We start from the raw sequence: 21,463 nt of genomic DNA, 5'->3' as shown, positions 1-21,463 counted from the left end.
AGTCTAACTTCATTGCTAGCTTAAGCCTGACTAATTGCATGCAAATATAATATTGTAGTTACAATACTATATTTATGTCACACACTGACTAAAATGGTGCATTCAGAGTGTAGATCTCCATCAGATGTGTCTGCAACCACCACCACACTCTCCCGTTGTGTTTTTTTTTTGTTATACCATAAAATGATAGCTTGTTGAGCAATATTATTTTCGAAATCCAGCCAAATGTTGACAAAAGTAGTCTAAATTTCATCTACCAGCCCAAAGCTATTTTTCTCAGCCCAACTTAAAGAAAAGTAGTCCACAAAGTAGGCCCTTCTGTGACTGCAGAGTAGGTTAAGAGTAGTATGAAAAAATATAATGCAATATTAGCTGTGGACAGACAGAGGTGCACACTCACTCATGCACGCATGTGACTAATCGCATGATCCTCCTGGCAGAGATAAGAATAATTACAGTGAACAAGATTTTAAAAAAGACAAGTTTTTGAAGACAGGGAATTTTATTGCAAGGATATTGTACCTGATTTAAGCTCGTAGATCTCTTTAGGAGTGGTGGGGAAGTTAAAAAATAACAACAAACAAAAAACATTTGGTAACAATTTGATATGAGTTGGTTAACAAGCCGTATTGAGGCAGTTCCTCAATGTGAAAGGAAAAAGCTCAGGCTTTTTGACATTCAAACAACTCAGAGCATCTTTGGTTCGTTCTGTTATAAAACATATTTACAAAGCATTCACAGCAAACGCCAGTGCAATTTGAATGTCTCTTAACACTCTCCAAACCTCATTGTGCTTAAACATAGTATGAACTGTAGCTCCACGACATATTAAAGTGCGTTCTTGCTCAGTAGTTAAGTGCATAGGCAAGTCAGATCTACAGAAAAAGAGAAGTTGTACAAAAAGAAAATCAGGCTAAGACAGTGGTCTACACTTTTGAAACGAATCAGCAGGACTAAAATGTCAGATTTTTCTCTTTCATCATTTATGTATTGACAACTAATCATTATATATTAGGCATTAATAAGGCTTCAAACCTCACATTTCTTCTGAAGTCATAATGTTAAAGGCACAATCAGTGACAATTTCGTCAATCACTAATTTTTCTACTTATTTAAAGGTACCGTCCATCTTTAGTTTCTTCCTTTTGCTTGTTAACAGTTATGGGGTGTACTTTGGTAGAAAGCTAGGCCTATAATGAATCATAGTGAGGTCTGGCCAGTATTGCGAGTATTTAAAAGAGAAGCTCACTATATAGAATACACTCCCAAGTCAAAAGAAAAACAGGTTTTACTGTATTTTCAGGTGAGCTGGTCTTTTTAAAGTCTATTCATGTATTGATTTATTTTAGCCGCGTGGAAATCAAATCATCTGACATTGAAAAATAAAACTGTAAGAGGCTGAGTAACAATACATAGAGTATAAAACAATAAATGCACATTTTGTTTCTGATAGTTTGGAGTCACTCATACATCAGTGCAATTTAAGCCCTGTTATAAGGCTGAATGGGAATTTGTTATGCAATTCAATTCTAAATCTTTTTTCCAATCTAAAAAAACAAAACAAAAACCAGAACTCTAACAGCCCACAAATGTCAACGATCAACATGTACCACACAATCAGTCCCAGTATTTACATTAGGTATAACACAGGACTCTTCATAAACTCAATCTAAAAAAACCCAAATTAAGAAACTGAATTGGCGCATATTCACAATTCCCTAACAGTATTTACAGTCTCACACATAATTGTAGAAAATTTGACGGCTTAAGCAAGATAAATAAATAATTTAAGAAAGGGAAAGGCTGCATCTCTTGCTGAAAGGTACTAGAATGCACACAAGGCACATCAATACTCCCTGAGGCTGATTACTTAAGCAAGCTCAGTCAGCGTCCGTTATAATACTGGTGCCGTCTGAATCATCAAAGGTCCTCTTGTAGCGGACGGTGGAAGAGAAGTGGGATCCCTTCTTCTTATAGACAATAAAGCCGACGGCTAAAATGAGAGCGAGGACGACCACGATGAAGAGACCCAACGCCACGGGAGAGCCTCCAGATTCTGAGGACGCAAACATGAAGTCAGTCAGTCATCCGTCAGTTTTTAGAGGTTTTTGTTGCCACTAAAGAAGTCTTTGTGTTTGAGTTCATACAGCTTTTTCTTTTCTTTATATCAAACTAAGTAATGTATGTATGTATTCATTTTAAAATACTTATTGTTATCTTTCAAAAGTAAAGTTTAAAGTTTAATTATCAGAGTGTCTATAAATTTGAAGCTGCAGCACTTAGCTTAGCACAAAAAACAGAAAGAGGAGGACACAGCTAGTCTGTTTTTTGTTAAAAAGGTAACAAATCCACCTACCAACCCCTTTAAAGCTCAGTAATAAACACAAAATATATGGTTTGCTTAATCCATACAAAATCTGAGGTGTAAAAATGTAAATTTCATGTTTTATAGGGATGGTGACAATATCCACTACACTGCAGACTACCTGCTGGTTGTCTGCCAAATATTTACCTTCGGACAGAGCCAGGCTGTCTCTTTCCTCATTTCTAGTCAGCTAAGCTAAAACATATTCACAGTACAGATATACGAGTCGTATCAATCTTCTCATCTAATTCCCGACAAAAACGCAAATACCGTAAGCGCATTTCCTAAATTGTCAAAAAAAAAAAAAACCTTTTAATGCTACCGTCATACTCACTTGCTTCAGTTTTGCAGACAACGCGACTGTAGGTTCGATTGCAGCTGACGAGTTTCCAGATTCCGTCATCTCCTGCCATGATGATGGCACATCGGGGCTCCGACTTCTTCCCAGTAACCAAGGCCTTGTACTCCCAGTTAGAGTAAGCCAGAGCTGAGCCATCCTGCCAGGAAACAGGTTTCCCTGTGAGGAGCAACGAGGGGATAATGAGAGGGGAAAGGGAGAGGCACTATCAACACTGTCTACAACACAAATGTCACAAATAACACGCCTGTGTATGATGCCGAGGTTCAATATAAAATAGGAAAACAAAGACATTTATTAAAAAAGCATGCTACTTGGAGTACACAATTGAAACTAATGATATAATCACCATTTAGTTTTTGAAATGTCTTTCTTTGATTAGGGTCAATCCCCAGGAATTAGCTATCCCTCCTTAATGAATTGATGTATTACTATTTCCCCATTTAACAGCTGAATCCAAGTTAATCATATGTTGTTGCTGTGAATTTTTCGTTAATGTTGTCGTAATACAGGCTTACATTGTCACATATGGTCTTTTCAGAAACACAAAAACAAATACATTATCCCTCAATAATAATTACTGCCTTGCTTCAGTTTAGAATGACGGGGTTTACCTTCAGTATCGACCTTCACGTCGAGCCACACTCGGCTAGTGATGAGAGGGTCATCGGACATGTACTTTGACACAAAGTCATTCTCCTCTTTGGTTCTTAAGGTCAGCAGTTCTGCATCTGTGTCAGCAAAACCAAACCAAACAATTGGTGGACTACAGCTGCTTCAGATGAATACTAATTCATACACTAAGCAACGACTCACCCATGCCCTGACAGATGCTCCTGGCCTGCTCCATGCTGTACACGCTGTAGTTGTAGAAGCTCATGTGGAAGGCGTAGCAGTGATCCTGGTGCTGCACCCACATGGACACGCCGTTGCTCTGAGGGCACTGATTGGCCTCTGGGGCGACCTGCAGTCTGGCTCCTTAATCAGAACACAGATAGGAGACGGACGGCGGTCAGTGCCACTCAAACACAAATCAAGTCACATCTAGATGCACTCTTTTTCAGACCGAGTACAAGTACTTGTATTCCAGTACTTAGTCGATACCGAGTCCTGATCTGTGTACTTAATAATACCATTACTGTTCTAACATGATTTATTTTCATCAGATAATCCTCACAAATAAAAATTCAACACAATACTGACATTTTACCAACGTGTGTTTTACAATCGGAGTATAGTTTGCAGTAGGGATGTTTATAATTAACTGTTTAACCATGAAAGTATAACTCAGAGAAGCACTTCAAGGAGAATAGCGCTGGTCCAGCTTAAAGGTCAGCCCTGACTTTGGGTCTAACCCCCTTCACTTTAAATACCAGCTGGCTGACGAGCAAGACACAGGAACTTAGCTTGGGGCTCCTCATGGGTCTTGAGGAGTTTTTAACATACAATATGTCGGGCTGACAATACAGTGGCAGAAACCCAACATATTATGTCATGCAGACCCACAGCTGACAACTTCAGAGCTCAATGAAGTGATGCGGTGGTGACTTACTAGGACTGTACTGCAGCTGGGGATGAATGGGTTTAATGTTTGTGCATCAGGTCGTTGTTGCAGCTGAGTGGCTTATTAGGCTCAGTGATGAGACGTTAACGCCACGTTGCTGCAGTGTTATCAGGTAGGATTCAGTAGCTCTATGAGTACATGAGTATAGGATCGGAGCCGACACCTCACACTGGTATCGGTGCATCCCTACGCGTAATGCCATACTGTGCAAAGTGATTCAGTGGTGCCATCATTATCTTTTTAATCATTTCTGCAGTCTAAACTCAAAAAGTAATTTCACCTTTTCCTGCAAGGTGAAAGAAGAACAATGTGGTTCTACTTGTAAAACGGATCGATGTCTTACTCTGGGACTTGGTGGTGACAGCGGTGGTGTAGCAGATGGCTCCGTCTACCAACTTCTTGCAGCTGGTCCTCACCCAGGCTCCAGCAGGGGTTACAAAGACACAGCTGGCCTCTTGTTTGTCTGAGCTGGAGCCCTCCCGCGAGTCAGAGATGGTTTCTTTGTAGTCAAATTTCGTTCCATCAGACCACTCGAAGGCTGTGTCACTAACCTGCACACAGAGAGAGAGAGAGAGACTTGAAAACCAAATGAGATGTACTTGGGATGTACTCAGTGGAAATATTTCTGCTCAGATTCTTACGTCCTGGTTCGAGAGGCCAATCCAGAGTGGGAAGCCGTCCGTCTTGGCAAGGAGCTCCACGTGTGCACCGTGCTGGATGTCGTGGACACTCGCCAGATGGCCTCCACTCTGACCACACTCTTCCAGAGCCTGGTGCCAACTCAGTTTTCGGGTTATCACCTCATAAGTTAAGTTGCCGAAATGTTTGAAATCTGTGGCTGACTGGTTGTACTCCTGTCTCGGTTCTTGAAAAACACGCGAGAACATTTTCAGCGTGAAAATATGTTCAATACGACAGAGAAATATGAATTCTGATGTTAAGTGTGTTACACCAACCGTTGTCCAGCTTGCAGGCCACAATGCTCTTCTGTCTGAACTCTGTGAATAAGTTTGTGTTTGAAATGAGAAGCCAGTTGCCGTCAACGGTGAGACCCGCCAAGAATGAGCCATCTACATCTGGTCGACCTCTTGCCCAGTTGGAAAACTGGACATTTGTGCCATCATACCACTTCGTCTGGTTATCTACAGCAGAGAGAATGACTTTTAACCTCACATTATGACATCAATACACACACAGACACACAAAGGGCCAGTATCAGAGCCGATATACTGTCAGTCTTATTGCACAAGACGGAAAACACGAGAACATAGTTCCACACAGTGACGGTGATCGTCATCAGTTAAAAATCATACGTCACAATGATGTGATGCCGGTTATGTAAGTCTTATCTGTCTGTCTGTAAGAGTTTATGATCAAACCAAAAAATGATCTCCGATATTGGATTAATATTGACCAGGTTTAGGTATCAAGATCTGTATTAGCAGAAAAATGTGTTGCACCCTCGTTACATAACACACCAACTACAGCTCGACGATAGACTGAAAAGAAAATGTACATGGATGTCCGTAAAAGTGCCTACCGTTGTCATCTTTGAAAATCCCCAGCCATACAAATTGGACCAGGTTTCGAAACGGTATGAGCTGCTGTTTAATAAACTCATTCTCCTCTGAATTCCGGATGGTTAGTATGTCTGCTCCTGCATCTGAAACATAAATGCCTCATCAATACGAACGTCGGCCTGTTATAGAATGGCTCATAAGCAAGCCCACACACGTGCCCCATGTTGTGAAATCCTTACGAAGGTTCTTGCAGGTATCCTGAATCTGCCCTTGTTCATACTGTTCCCATCGGCTGGCGACCAGCTGGAAGGAGTAGCAGTTGTTCTTGAAGGGGATCCAGTTTGGACCATTAATCTTATGGGGGCACTTCACTGCAACATCCTCTGGTTTGGTGATGATCTCTTCTTCAATCCACACATTTACATTTGGGTGTAGATACATTCAAATCATTAGCATTTGCAAGAATACTGACGCATGCCAACAGACAGGGAAGCAATTTCAAAAGAAGTTTTCAAACCATAAGAGTAAAAACAGAAATGAGGGAAAAGAAGAATTGCAAGGAATCTACGAGGGATTAAACATTACAGGAGATCTATTGATATTGATCCATACCACTAGAGGAGTTGCATTTATGTCCATCAGTCCAAATCCCTACTCACCATGCGGTTTGTGGCAGATAGCGCCTCCTAGCGCCTCCTCACACTCGGTGGCTTTCCAGAAGCCATCAGTGTCCAGGTAGACACACGGGCCACTGGTGACATCAGGAGACCAGCGACTGAATACAGTGTGACTGTGGTCGGTCCAGCGGTAGTGGATCCCATCCTGCACGCAAAACCAAAGAAAAAAATCACATAAAAGCAGCGGATTCAAATAAAGGCAGCCCTTCTGTGGCACACTTACGTCTTCACTAAAGAGGCCGATCCACATGGGCGTGCGCGCACGGCTCACATGGACGGTGAGGGAAGATTGCAGGAAGGTATCGGCCACGCTCGCCAGGTCCATGTTGTGACCTCTGCACTGCTCTAAGGCCTCAAACCAGGTGAGGTTTTTGACAAGCAGCAGGATGGTGTGGTTATTGACATGGAATTGCTCTGTTGGCACGTGGGGCTCCTCCAGTTTATCTGAAATGAGTAAGCCTTGTGTTTAAAGAACATCATGTATGTCAGTTGCTCCAGGGACCTGTGTTGCTGGTTTGTATTATTTAATGCCCTTCCAAATGTACTTTCCAGTATTAATATATAAGACCTAGTCTCTACTTATCAACACAACACTCACAAATATCAAGAGGAACATTTGCATGTGTGATAACTTGTAAAATAAAGTAGTATTAAAAGTTGGAGGTGGTCATTTACCTGCATAGTGCTGACAAAAGGCCACATTTTGATATTGTGTGCAGGAAGCATAGTCCCAGGTACCCAGCATGGCAGAGTTGGGGTTATTGATCAGAAACACACAGAAATCCATACTCTGTAGATCCCACGGCTGTCAAGCAAGAACGGACATAACAAATACAAATGATGTTGTGAGTTTAAATGTGGTTAAGCCTTTTTTTCTTTTTACACTGAAGACTTTTTTAAAACTCTGGACTCTTTCTTCCCTCCATTTTCAAAATGTTAGTCTTCGACCCAAACGATATCACTGTATCACAATGAATCAGAGTATCCACAGCCTCCTCTGCAGCCACAAAAGGTTTCAAACATGCAGTCGTACTCACAAAGACCTCTAAACAGACAGATTCGTACAATCAATGGAGTCCCCATTGAAAGGGAGACACTATAGGTGAATATGGTAAAGGAAATTAACTAAAACATACAACCATGAAACTTCCCCACACATTTGCCCTCGTAGTAAACTATTACACATTTTTCAGAAATCTAGTTTAAATATACAAATGAGACACTATCTAATGCTAACTTTTGGAATTGAAGAGACATTTCCAGACACATATGTGGATCTGAATAGAACAGAAAGTAGTAAAAAAAACACCTAAATGTGTTTTTTGTCTAGTAAAATAAAGCAACATTTCTAAATGGACCTAAATGGATTTTTACTTTTTACAGCAGTGTAAGAACTGGTGAACTTACGGTGATTTTTATGGCCCTTTGCATGCCCAGGAGCAGGGGGTTAAAATTGACGTAGTTAACCGGGGACTGGTCAACCCATTCAAGGTCGTGCTGTTTGATCTGCAGACCAATCCATATCCTGTCCTTGTTTCTCATACCCAGCAAAAGGGTGGTGATGAAGTCTAAAACACACAATTATAGCACAACAGTGATTTGTGTTCATTAGAGGGAGCATTTAGACTCTGGAACCATTCATTAGTTGATCAGCTCCCATTCAAACAATGTATTTAACATCATCCGACTGGCGTGTAAACCATGCTCGTCTTGTTCATTCAGCATAGGAGTAGAACTGTAGTGGTCCTCACCTTGCTCCACCTGATCTGATATAGTGACCAGGGTTCCTCTCACCGACTGGCATTCCTCATTGGCATAGTTGAAAGACACAGGCTTCCTGGTCGGCATCAGTGTGTAGCACTTAAAACAAAACAGAGACACCCGTATGAAAATCAGAGCAAAGACTGTTATCTCTTATTGTTATATTATGTCTTTTTTTTTTAACTCTATTTCTTTTTATACTCTACACCAATTATTCTGCAACAAACCTACGTGACAAATATGACGCTATTCAAAATGAAAGCTTTCTCACAGTCACTCAGTAAGCAGTAAACTTAAATAATTCCACTGTTGCAGTAAACTGCAGCTGTGATGGAAATATCTCAAATGGAGATGGTTTATGTCAGGTCATTTATTGAAGGGAAATAAATATTTTCCTTTAAAGTATAACAAAGATGCTGCTGAAGGATCAGACCTTGTTTCTGAAGGACAGAGATGTATTTCCACAGGGCAATCCTCCAGCTTTAGGCTCCAGAGGGTTTATCTCCACTGACGTGATGTTGTCTCTCTCACACACAAAGGGCATCCTCTGAAGACAACTGCGTTCATACTCTGCAAGTAAACATGTGATAGTAAATGTGTATATTAGAAAAAGACACTATAAACATGATAATGAATCAAAAACAGTTAGGTGCATCGGAGCTGTTTTGTTCAGATTAGTTCTTTTTAACTTGACATTACCGTTTTGTGCCAATTTCTCTTGTTCCAAATAAGAAATTACTTATAATTACTAATTAAATATTACAAGTTACTACATCTTTCATAGTAATAAAGCTGATTGAGAGAATTGGTTTTCTGTGCCTTTATTTTATGGATTCAACATGCTGGGAGCATTTTAACTGGTTTTATGTTGGCAGAACCAGGTTTTTATTGAAATTTCATGTTGGCAAAAAAACAAAGAAATGGGACATTTGACTATTCTGAAATTTCAGAATAGACTCGCTTCAAACTGTAAAAGTTAATAGGGATGGATTTAAAAAAAACATGAGTTTAAGTATGTTTCTATCCATATAAAATGGTAATAATATCATACTCAGCTTTACTCACCTGGAAAGAAGTTTTCAGGACTGATGGAGGTGCATCTGTCCAGGAAAACTGAATGATAAAAGTACGCCTGGGTGTACCTACAACATAAACGGAGTATTCCAGTCAACATCACACTCCGTTTGGAGGAACAGTGTATGTGTGTGTGTGTAACTGTACTGGCTTACGACATGGGGAATATCCGTCCAGGCTCTCTCAAATCCACCCACCAGGTTTGCTTGGGAGAACTTGACATCTGTTCAAAAACGTGCAAGCGTTAAGTCACACATAATAAAATAATCCTAGAGTCAACTTCATTACCACACAGTTTATTAAGTACTTAGCAAAACTTGTCAAGTAGGCAAGAAACGACACACATTAGAAATAAATCATTTTGATGTGGAAAAACATAGGATTATGGAATTAAATTATGAATTGCCTTTACAAAATCCTTTATTAGAAATATTTGACTGCAGCTGATGTACATATATTTGGGAGCTCTCTGCTGATTTAATATTGGACTTGCATAAAGTTGGAGGACTCACAAGAGAATGATACAAATGAAGGCAGGGATGTGAAGTAAATGTCACTGAGCTTATGGCATTGGTGTTTTTATTTTTTTTAGTGTTTAGCTTGGGGGCAGAACTTTGTTCTACTTTATTTTGACATTTTCCAGCTGTATTCTCATGAAATAGTGTCAGCTTCACGTGACTAGAAGGTAATGGAAGGAATGTCCCAGTCATTAGGCTCTACAAATCAAGTACGGATGCCCATGGGGGGAAAAAGGGGGTAAACTGCATAAAACGGAAGAGGACAGGGAATTCCAATTAATTAAAGTGTTCATCCTTTTCATTTTTAATGGCACAGGCGTATTAATAATAATAATAATTATTATTAATATTAATTAGCAACAGTAACACTAACTAAAAGCAGGTGTGTTTGGCTTTGGATTTCTACACAAACTGTGGGCTGAAACAGAACAGTGAGCATGCCAGGTAGGAAGCCATTTAAAGTTTAAAGTCAGATAGGAAGCCAGTGGACGGAAGAGAAAACCGGTGTAATATACTGAAAATATTACTTGTTTTAGTTCTGCTGCGAGACTTATAGCACTATCGCTGGCTTTACAAGTTGAAAATGACCAACAAAGTCTGAAAGATGTGTAAGAGTTTTACACTGACAGTATACGTAGAGAGAATCCTGAAACATCCTGAGTGCGTGTGTGTGTCTGTGTGAAGATGCACTAATTAGATTGAGTGGAGTTGCACCTCCAGTAGTCCTGCGCCTCAGTCACAAATTGTAACTCATATTGCTTTTACTGTGTGGATTATTATGGACCCCCTGTTGAACATAGGAAACTGGTACTGTTTTCTGTTCTCCAGATCTATTTGGTCTCAGTGTTAGGCTCCTATGGTCAAACGTATAGGTCTGTTTAGTTCTGCAGCAACCCAGTATGAATGAGCACACGTTTTCCTATACTTTGACCTGAAATGATGAATGAAGAGGGAAAATTGTGGGAATGGGGGCAGGTTTAACTATTGAAAAAGATATCCTAGCTCTGAACATGCCGTCCAATACACACTAATGTAAAAATGCATTTTGAATTTTTAAAAATGATAATTAATGATCCCCATTCTAATGGAATTTGAAAGAGGGTTTTGTATCACTGAGTAGGTAATGCATGAAAAAGTATGAATATGTTTAATATCTGAACATTTCCTCTATTCATTTGAATGAAGACAATTTCCCAGGAAAACTGAATATCTCTGAAGTATGAAAGGTATGAATGATTTAAAAAAAAGATGTCTTAAAAATGATGTCTTAATTGAGGGAGACATTTTGACGTTTGAATGAACTTTCTATTTGGAAAAATGTGGAAGGAATTGAGTGAAAATCTGCGTTTTTGCTGTAGAAGAACGAGGGTTGTGGAAGCTTCCAGCACCAACTGACAGTTGGTTTGATTGCATTCCTATGAGCACATTATTGTACGGCCACTTACGTTTTTCAGGTACGTGTGGATCTGTCCGGCAGCCGTTAAGCTGAGAGGTGAAGCCAGTCTGCTGCCATTCATGCTGCAAAAGAGCTTTGCCTCCTCGAAAGCTAGCTGAGGCTCCTTAACAAACCAAAACTCTGCTCCATCTATGAAGATAGAGGTCTCGTGGTGTCCACCTGCAATGGATGAAAAGACTATTAGAAGATCGCCTGAGAATAAAAATGTTGCACCAAAGGAATCTTGGCCACTAATAGATCCAATTTACAGACTAGAAACTAGATAATAAGACTCTTTACACAGAAACGGTGTTATTACCGGGATTGTACCAGTCTGGGTTCTTTGGCGTCTTCCCTGTTGAAGCAAACAGGGGAAGCAAAGAATGAGTTGGAAGCAGAATGTAACCAAAAACACACCAATAACCAGATCATGTTGGTTCAGTTACATGTGTAATCCCAGAACTTTTGAAAATCAAATACTTCATTATTGTGTTAAATAAACTGCACAAATAACTCCACTGTACGATTCACAAAATATAAAGGGAGAATTCCCAATTCATTTAGTTCAGCAGTCTTGATGAGAAACGTTGAAAGCAGCAGCAAGAAGCTCATGCTGCGTGGCCTTACCGCGGGGGATTTGGCAGACCCACTCCAGCCTGGCGTCACAATGAAACGGTGTGGCGTAGAAAGGGCTGCGAGGTGAGTCGTGCAACAGAAACACAAACAGGTGTTTCAAGCTTGTCCTGGATGTCTAAACAAGGACACAGATTGTTTGGAAAAAAAAACATTATCATGAAGTAAATATCCAAGACAAGCTTCCTCATATCTGTGACATTGCAGAACGTGTTGCTCCCTGCAGTGACTGTTTGAGGAATGTCTCTCTTTGACAACACAATCACTAACAGACAACCTGAATGACAGTAAAGGTCAGCGTCTGAGTGGCAAGATAAAGAAAGTGCTTCTTAAATGGAGGCAACGGCAAGTGAGAAACAGCTCAATTTTTGTGGGAAAATTAGCGAAATAAACAGTGAGAGATTATGATCCTGGCCAGTTATATATCTGGCAAGTGACAGCGTCCTCATGATGTGAAAAAAAAACCAAAGAGGAACCACTGTTCTCTCCAGCTGTCTTTTGTTTCGAGGTGGCATGTAAGCACACGAAATCACTGAGTCAGTTCGGCCTTGATTCACAGATTAAGCTGTACAGTATGGATAACTAAATGTCACCACACTAAACAAAAAAGAACAGGAAAAAATGAGAGATTATACATTTAAAAATATGCAAGTAGATATGGAAATGGCAAATAAAGGCGCAAAACAAATGTTTTGACTCCGTTTAGTTGTTTAAGTCGACCCAGCCCACCTTGAATGCAGTGCAGTCCCGACTGTGTGCATCGTCGTCATGGAAAGCTTGGTGTAAAACATCCATAGATACCTGTTGTGGAGACATCAAATAAACGTCATCTTCTCACAAAGTGTCGAGGAGATGTAAAGGGTTAGGGCTAAACTCACAGGCTGGCCATCGCTCCACTGCCAGGAGCGATCAGCTGGGTTCCTCCTGTTCAGGCCGACCCAGAAGTACCGATTATCACTGCAACAAGAATCATGAAACAAGGGTGAAATGTGAGTCAGGAGCTTATGTGTGTTCAAATTTGATTTGTTAATGTCACAATGTTCCAAAAATAAACAATGACAAATACATGTATGCTAATAATACTTCAGAAAAGTGTGTTTACCTGATGATGTTCCTCAGGATGCTGTGCAGATTCCTCATCTCAACGTTGTTCGTGAAGCTGGGCAGGTTGGCTCCCAGAGCCTCACAGAACCGCTCAGCTTCCTCCCAGGAGCGCTTCCTGCTCAGCCTTTCCTCGTGAAACACCTATTTACAAACAGCTATTTACCCATAAGGCAACTCGACCAGCTACAGGTCAGTTTGAGCATCTAACGTTTTATGCTGGTAGTGGCTGATGTAGCCTCTAGCAGAGGTCACATTCAAACGCGCATACAAAGGGAGGCTCGAACAGACATGGGACGCTTGATGCAGAGAAAAAGTCTGTGTGACGTGACCTCAGGTGTACAAAGACAGTCACACACACACACACACAGCGACACACACACACACACACACACCTTGTAGCAGTATTTCATGTCTGGTTTAGACACCCATCCATCAGGACAGGTTGCGTTGGGGTTCGGCTCTGGCTCTGGGGGAAGCGGTGGACTGAGGTCTGTTCTACAAATGGTGCCGGCCTTAAAAAGGGTACAGTTCTGCACCTCCCACTTGCCAAGGGGTTTTGTGGTGGAAATCACTGCACAGCCTCCCTCCCGATCTGAAATACACATCCAAAGAAGTTAAATCGAATGTGTGAAATTGCAAATACAGTTCTTTTTTGACCATACATGTATTTTAACACACATACATTTACTTTAGTTTTTGTATCTTTTAGCCCATTAAATATGAAAATGTGGGCCTGTTGTCCTGGCATAAAGAACGTTTAGCGCATCAACAGACCTTTACATAGGTACTGTCCTGCACATGAGATGGTGAATGGTAAAAGGTTATGTTTTTTAACCATTAGTAAATCAGTAAATCTGAACACCCACATAAGAGTGAACCACCATAATCTGGAATGAAGGGTTCATGAGGAAATGCAGCACATAATAATACTAGCTAGGAGTCTGTTGTGACATGGCTAGTCCTCCGGTGTTATTCCTGTATTAGGTACTGAGTGGAGCAGAAATGCTATCTACTAACCTGGTTCGAACCAGCCCCAGTTAGTGTAAGCAACCACACCCGAGGACCCATCCTGGGTCATCCACTGGTACTCCCCCGTGTTTTTAATGTCCTGCAGCCCTATCCAAAAATACTGAGCTGCCTTGCTGATCTGCTTTCCAAGCAGACGATTGATAAAGGCCTGCTCGAACCTGGAAAGCATTGTCAAATATGAGAATGAGAAGAAGTATTCATGTGGGCAGCAACCGATGAGTGCATATTTTTGATCAAGCCGGAGCTGGACCAGCTGGACAAACCTGTTTCTTATAGTAACATTGCAGCGATCTTTAAAGGACACTTGTTCCGTGTTGACTTGATAGCAGGAGTTGCCGTGTCTCCTCCAACCCTGAGGGAGCGACAGCAGTAACACATAAGACAACAACATAACATTTCATTTACACGTTCACTTTCATGCATAGTCCCAGTTCTCAAACACATCCAGTCCTCTGCTGGGACTGAATTGAGTACAATCAGCTCTGATACTTTTGTTTTTGCGTTTGTGTGGCATTAGCTGCTGATACAGCTACAGAACTGCCCCTTTATGACGCAAAGGCCGACCAAATGTCATCTGACCTCCACAGAAATAATCTTTCAAATACACACTTGCATTCTGATTTCATGATTATTACTGACGTATGTATGAAACCTCAGCACAAAATGGAAGGACATATATCACTTCCAATCATTGATGTGAATAAACAAAAGACAAAAAAAAAGGTAAACAAAATACTGCAGGCGTTCCTCGGAAAATCAGGTCATTTATAAAATACGCACATCCTCAAAGCGACATCCGGGCTGTGTCACCGATTCCTTGACCTTTCCTTTCTTCTGACACATAAAAGGCAGCCTCTTTGTGCAGTCCCCAACCCGCCAACCGTGGCGCTGTGGAGCACAGACACAGGTTTGATTCCACAGGCCATGTATAAACATCGGATTGTGAGAAGACAAAAAACAGAGCCTCGGTAGTACACACAGGTCCAACACAAAAGGTCTGAATACAATGGGTGGTGTTGCAAGAAACAATCACACCCACACCCACCTCTCCAGAGTAGAAGACACAGCTGGTATCCAAAGTGGGCTGGACTGGTTGGTTTTGGTCCCAGTAGGTGAAGGTGACGGGTGCCTCGTCGATCCACTTGAAAACAGTCGGGTTCATGCCCGAACCAATCAGACCGATCCACACATCCAACAACTTGCCATCTGAAGGGCCATAACATATAGGAACATCAATTTGTGGAAATGTTTAAAAATAAAACTCAAATAAGGGGTCCAGTGGGAGAACTTTTTTTTTTTACCTGCATGGAAATTAGTGCTGATCATCTCTTTGCTGTCAATGGTGTGGAGGCTGGCCAGAGAGCCTCCTCCTCCTCCCTCTGTGTTGTTACAGTGCATCTGGGCATCAGTAAAGTTTCGAGGGTTGTCTTTGATTAACTTGTAGCACCAGCTATTCCACGGCACCCAACCGTCTGCACACTCTGTGTCCTCATACACAAAAGACTCTGTAGAGAGGGAGCAAGACCGGTAGAGTCCATGAGGGCAAGTCTGATCAATTTTCTCTCCACATCCCCAAATGACAAATTTAACTAAAATGGCTTTATGATGTGCACAACACATGCATACATGCCATAGCTGTTAAATGTGCATATGAAGAAAGGTGTAAGAGAGAAAGGATACAACTGATACAACATTAAGAGACCAAAACTACAGGTGGCAATACACACCAAATATGCTGGTTGCCAACCGCCATTAAAAACCAAAGAAAAGAAGAAGAAGAAGAAACACAACAGTATTTATATCAATTCCAGCCCCACTGCTGTGGAGTGTGTGGCCTCAAGGGTCCTGTGGTCAAACCAGACACTTTGGTAATGTTGGATGTATTGTGAAGCGATGAGCCACTCTGAAGATTCTCTTTTCCTCCGATGCCACCATGAAGTTAATAGTTGTGTCTTTGAGTGAAACGTCTTCCAACTATTGGATTGATTCCCATGAACTAAACCTGCTTAACAGCATCACGTTAGCATGCACAGTTCAAAGCACAGCTCTGCCCACGTTCAGCCTCACAGTGGCTGTGGTTTCAATATGAACCTACCCGTTGGTGACGTGCGAGAGGCATTGACACTCTTCTTGCAGACGTATGGCAGCCGTTTATTGCACGCCGCCGTTTCATAGTACTGTTTAGAGTTCAGGACTCCACAGTCGGCCTCAACAATCCCGGAGGTGGGGGGCATTCCTGTCAAACACATTCGCACACACAGTAAATAAAAGCACAATCACATAGCGGCTGTGGCAGCGGAGGAGTTTGCTTCAGGGTGTCTTTCTAGTTTTCACTTGTCAACTGTGTTGTCACACAGAGTCGTGCAATAAAGGAAGTGTTTCATGTTAAAATAACAGTTCAGCACAGCAACATGTTGTAAATTATAGCCACCACAAAGAGCTCATATCAGCAGAGGGCCAGATGGCTGCAGTATCCTTGAGGTTCAGACTGCAGTGTAAGAACAACATCTTCCCTTTGAGAAGGAAAAAAAACCCAAATTACAATAGCTAGAAGGCTTATAAAGCCTTCCATTCAGTACTATTAATGAGTTATTCAGCAACAGTGGCAACCTCAATGCCACACTGTGTCCAGAAAGCCAGGCACAATGAGCTTCTTTGCAACACTGGCCGCATTGTTCCCCTGACTGACACGAAGTCTAAGTTTATAGAAGGGCAGTGACAAAAGCAGATCATAACTATTTTAATGTGCTAGATGGAGCAGGTGTTTGCAGACACAGATTCATTTCCTAAATATTTTATTTAGCAGAACTTTTGGAAACCACTTTTTGGTTACATGTCATTTACACATGTACTCTCAGAAACAGGATAGAGATTAGAACGTGACACAAGAGAAAGACACAAAACGTAGATATAATCATGATCACCTGTTTCCCAGCGCAGGTTGGAGAGCGGGGAGCCATCTGACCACTGCCAGCCCTCGGAAGTGTCTAACTGGTGAAGGCCGATCCACATCCTCTCAGGCATTCTTTCAAGGCCTTCCAGCACTGCACAATGCAATATCACAAGGACAAGTGATGCATATATTTAGGAAATTAAATGACAAGTCTAAGATAAGAATTAATCATCAAGATCATTTGGGGTTGTTTACACAAGCATGACAAACATGACAGAGCTCAGAGAATTTTTTTTTTTTTACTGTGGTTGGTTTAGGCAAGATGCTCAGCATGATTAAAGGGAAGTGGTGCAGCTGGTCTCAAACACTGATGCAGTTTTCGACTTCCCAAAATGAGCTAGTAGCACAAGTGTCCCGAATACAAGACATCACCGGTTAGATAATTATCATGTAAACTCCACACATTTTTTACACAAGAAAAGCTGTTATGGTGTGTCTGTGTCTGGACTTGTCAAAATTGTTTTCAGCTTTTTCGCTAATAATAGAAAAAAAAACATTTTCTGGATGGACTGGCGTCCTGTCCAGGGTGAACCCCGCCTCGGCCCAATGTCAGCTGGGATCGGCTCCAGGCCCCCCCCACGACCCTGAATACAGGATTAGCAGTAGACGATGGATGGATGGATGGATGGATGGAAAACGGTTTCTTATTTACTTGTGATAAATAATTTAATGAAGAAAATGTGTGATATTATTCACATAAATCAAAAATCTTGAATCGCTTTTGTTGTGCCGTTTGGGCGTGAGTGAAATAGAAATAGATCTATTTTAGAACTCTTTCCGTTTTGTTGCTTGAAATGGTTTGTTAACTAAGTAGAGAAGACAGAAATGAAAGTGAAACAAGTTCCTTCAAAGTTCTCAAACAGTATAAATACAGGCCAGCTGATGAATTGAGAATGGACTTTTCTTTTAAAATCAACAAAAATATTATACAGAAATGTTGTAGCCCTGCCAACTTTATTATAGCAGATTTGATCATTATTCATGTTATTCGTGTGTGTGTGTGTGTGTGTGTGTGTGTGTGTGTGTGTGTGTGTGTGTTGGGAAGCATTCCTCTCTCTCTCTCTCTCTCTCTCAGTCTTACTGGTTTTGGAGTGGAGATCATCAGGCACTGACACACTCAACAGATCAGCTCCCTGACTACGACATGAATCCAGAGCTTCCTGCCAGGTCACTGTGACACCGGAAACAAACTCAAAGCAGGATTCCCCTTCCGGCCCAGCAAACAGAGTCTGGCAACCCTCCTCTGCAAGGTCAAAGAGACAGTGTCAGTGTGAGGATGCCGGATGTAACTTAACATGATTTATTACAAAGAAAAATAGATTTATAATCAACTTTTAACAGATATTGTAGGTCACTGATGTCACAAGTGTGTTTGGAAAACATCAAGTCATGCAACAGTAGATTGTTTCAAAGTAATGCCAACATTTAGAAAAGGCTGCAGAATGTCTCCACGGTTTTTAAAAAACGACATACCAGGTGTTAGACAGTGTCCCTTCTTTCTGTCTTGGTCGTAGTCCGGTTTGGTGGCACACCAGGACAGTCCAGGGAAATCTGCATCTGGGAGGCAGCCGTGATGCCAGATGCCTTTGTATTTGAAGGGGAACTCACAGGGAGAGCCCTCAGCGTTCCCACCAGTGGTGTGGACAACTGCATGGAGAGGAAAAGTGTGCAAAGAGCAAAGTCAGAGACAGAAGTCTGCTATTTGTGCCATTTCTAAGAAAAAAAAAAAACAGTCATGGTATAGACATCAACTTTCCTATTTTAGCAAAAATTCCTATTCCTAAAAAATAACGTCACTTAATATTACTGTAGACTTTACAAATGATAATCAACAACAAATCAACACATCATTTAGTACATAATAACACAGTTACTGGAAGAAATGTGCAGTTTAGGACCTAAAATGATTAACATACACATTCCCTGTCTACTCTTGTGGAGCATTTTGAGTGGAACATACAATAAACATATATTTATTGGAACTTCCTAACATTTCTACATATTTTTAAGGGTATAGGTCTTTGCCAAAAGAGTCATGTGATGAGCACTACCGACGAAACGAAAGTGAAAGGCTGCACCTCGCAGATATTTATTTGCCAAGTCATAAATACTCCCAGAGGAAGCCTGAAAGTTTCAAACACACCATGTTGTGACAGAGCTAGGAATTAAGATAACCAACCAGTCAGGCTCTGTTTAAAATGCACAAGAACCTGTTTTGTCATGTGACACAAAAGTCAGCAGATGTAATAGCTGTCTATACAAGGGTGGAACTCTATATCACAAAGTTACATTTCAGAAGATTATCTGACATCTAGTGTGTTACACTCAACACAAACTGAATTTAACACTATAATGTGGCAGATCTACAGTATGTAAATATTCTCTCAGGTAAGACAAACTACACTCACCTCGGTACTCCCTCTGGCAGACGCTGTCCTGGGATGCTCCTCTTACCCAAGTGTCATTAGTGTCCCGTTTGGTGGACACTTTCCCATCGCTGACCGCCAGGCCCATTTGATAAACAGTGTAAACTGCTCCATCCAGGCAACGCCACCACAGCAGGATGTTGGAGCCACAGTCGACCAGGGACAGTGCCTTTGAGGGAACATCCAACGCCAAGCAGAGGGATGTGGCCACATGGAAGAGCCGGTGATTTGAGCCCCACTTCCACAGCTGGGACCCGCTGTTGGGGTCACAGGAGGTGAGGCTCAAGTTTGCCGAAGCCCCAGTACTCAGACACGACCCTGTGCTCAAGTGCTGGATGGTGAAAGCATCCTCATCTGTGGTGATGGGACAGATACAGAAAACACCACAGTTTTAAATAATGAGTTTTGTCACCATCAAGATCTAGACTGGACTAGACAAACAACTAATCCTTGATAGAACAATGTGGCACAAATGACATACAATCGACACACAGTTTTGTACCTTGAGATCATTTCCTCTGTATTGTTTATAGAAGCAAAAAAAATGGTGGCCATTTTCTTATTCCGTGTGCTTATCTTTCATATTGGCAAGAGATTCGAGGTAATGAAAGTATTAGAAATAGGAGTCGATTGTTAATTTATCACATAATACCTGAGAAAATCTCAGTTAAATGCATGACATAGGATGACTATCACAAAGAAATGGCTGCAGGCAAACCCTCCAACCAATTAAATAAACTTTATGGAGGAGAAACCGGCCTTTATTTGAGGATTAACACTTTACATATATAAAATGAGGAAGTTGATGGATCATAAATGTGCAGTAAATATTGCTTCATGTTGGGAAATGCATCATACAGAAGAGACATACAAGTAACTGCGTGGTTACCTGAACAAAAAAGAAAAATGGACACAACTTGGGTAAATGTTATATTATGTTCGCATGGCTTTCTAAAATAGAAAACTACATCACATTACTGCTTTACTGTGTTCTGGTGAGCAGTGCTTAGCTGTTAGCCAACACAGTATGACAGATGTGGAGGACTACAGATCTACTGGGGGAGGGAGGGTTTGTTGGACCTGTCAGAATAATATGGGCAGCCATCAAACTCGCTGGGGGATGGGAACAATGTCAAACTACCAACTACTTAAACTCAAAGCTGTTGTTGTGTATGCGCCTCCACTTGTTAAAGATTCTGAAGCTATTGTCCTCGCATATTGAAGTCGCGTGTTTTGCGGACGAACTTATCACGTCGTAAGTGAACCGGACAAACGGCGTGTCCGCAGTTGAGTGTGAAAAGTGACAGAGACGTGTAGCTACTTACCGAAACCTTTCACGTTAGCCGGCGAGCAAGTTCCCAAGAAAACTGTTGTGCCAAACACAGTCAACAAACAAAGGCAAAGTGTCGCCTGGCTTATTCTCGGCATCGTGACGGCAGTTTTTTGCAATTAAAAAAAAGAAAAAAAAAAAAAAGAATCCGTCCTCCCGGAGTGTTGAAGAATAAATATAGGCCGATCAATAACCAACGTTAACCCAGTTGTTCTCTCAACTGTCAATTGTGTTTCCCCGAGTCCCGCTCCGACGACACCATCAAGCTAGCAGCACGGCCAGCGCTAACGACGACGAAGGGATGCACTTCCGGTTTAACCTAGAAAATAAAGGTCGACTAACTGGTTGAAAGGGATCGCCCACCACGAAAACTATCAAACAAAACCAACACACATAATTTAAATAAACTTAGTCAAATCGAATAATTGGTAAACAAACACAAAAAAAATGGTTCATGCGTTTATTATCTCAGAACCTTTACTTAACATATGAACATTTTGACTATTTTGTTCAATGGAGGCCTGGAGGGTCCGTGTGAACGACCACGCAACGGTTCTATTTTGAATGCGTCACGACTCGTCTTCCGTCTTCGGTCTTCTTGCCCAGTTCGTTGGTGCCCTCCCTTCACGTTCCCTTAAAGCGCGGATATCCATTACACGCTGCTTCGCGCTCACTCGGCTGTTTCCGTCACCTGAAACGCACGCACGTTGTTTTCC

General features: G+C 41.4%; 1 protein-coding gene across 2 annotated transcripts; it reads right to left on the bottom strand.

Moving 5' to 3' along the window:
• Positions 1–483: 483 nt before the first annotated feature.
• ly75 (lymphocyte antigen 75) lies at positions 484–21,013 on the bottom strand. Of its 2 annotated transcripts, none has more exons than XM_084014592.1 (35): positions 20,743–21,013; positions 19,400–19,771; positions 18,465–18,638; positions 18,073–18,234; positions 16,963–17,082; positions 16,134–16,274; positions 15,340–15,543; positions 15,084–15,244; positions 14,819–14,926; positions 14,302–14,390; positions 14,027–14,196; positions 13,402–13,601; positions 13,008–13,150; positions 12,784–12,862; positions 12,635–12,706; positions 11,900–12,023; positions 11,592–11,627; positions 11,283–11,452; positions 9,475–9,542; positions 9,311–9,387; positions 8,679–8,815; positions 8,236–8,344; positions 7,892–8,052; positions 7,160–7,289; positions 6,708–6,928; positions 6,467–6,629; positions 6,047–6,208; positions 5,828–5,950; positions 5,244–5,429; positions 4,929–5,152; positions 4,631–4,838; positions 3,540–3,701; positions 3,338–3,454; positions 2,700–2,882; positions 484–2,056 (listed from the first exon to the last, which is right to left on the bottom strand). In XM_084014592.1, the coding sequence occupies exons 1-35, from the start codon at positions 20,843–20,845 to the stop codon at positions 1,881–1,883; spliced, it is 5,235 nt and encodes a 1,744-aa protein (XP_083870718.1). In that variant the 5' UTR covers positions 20,846–21,013; the 3' UTR covers positions 484–1,880. The 2 variants fall into 2 exon arrangements, with proteins under 2 accessions (XP_083870718.1, XP_083870717.1); XM_084014591.1 differs by having other exon boundaries at positions 6,047–6,211; positions 20,743–21,012.
• Positions 21,014–21,463: the final 450 nt, after the last annotated feature.

The sequence above is a fragment of the Eutrigla gurnardus genome, assembly GCF_963514095.1.
Source record: "Eutrigla gurnardus genome assembly, chromosome: 1".
In the NCBI taxonomy this organism is placed as follows: domain Eukaryota; kingdom Metazoa; phylum Chordata; class Actinopteri; order Perciformes; family Triglidae; genus Eutrigla; species Eutrigla gurnardus.
This window is presented reverse-complemented; position numbering and strand designations above follow the sequence as displayed.

Bases quoted from the DNA above. Each gene is read 5' to 3' on its own strand.
- ly75 (XM_084014591.1), bottom strand. From the start codon at position 20,845: ATGCCGAGAATAAGCCAGGCGACACTTTGCCTTTGTTTGTTGACTGTG. The intron at 17,083-18,072 runs GTAAGACTGAGA...TGCATTGTGCAG, and splicing joins TGATCTCCACTCCAAAACCA to TGCTGGAAGGCCTTGAAAGA. The intron at 14,391-14,818 runs GTGCGTATTTTA...TCGCTCCCTCAG, and splicing joins CCGGATGTCGCTTTGAGGAT to GGTTGGAGGAGACACGGCAA.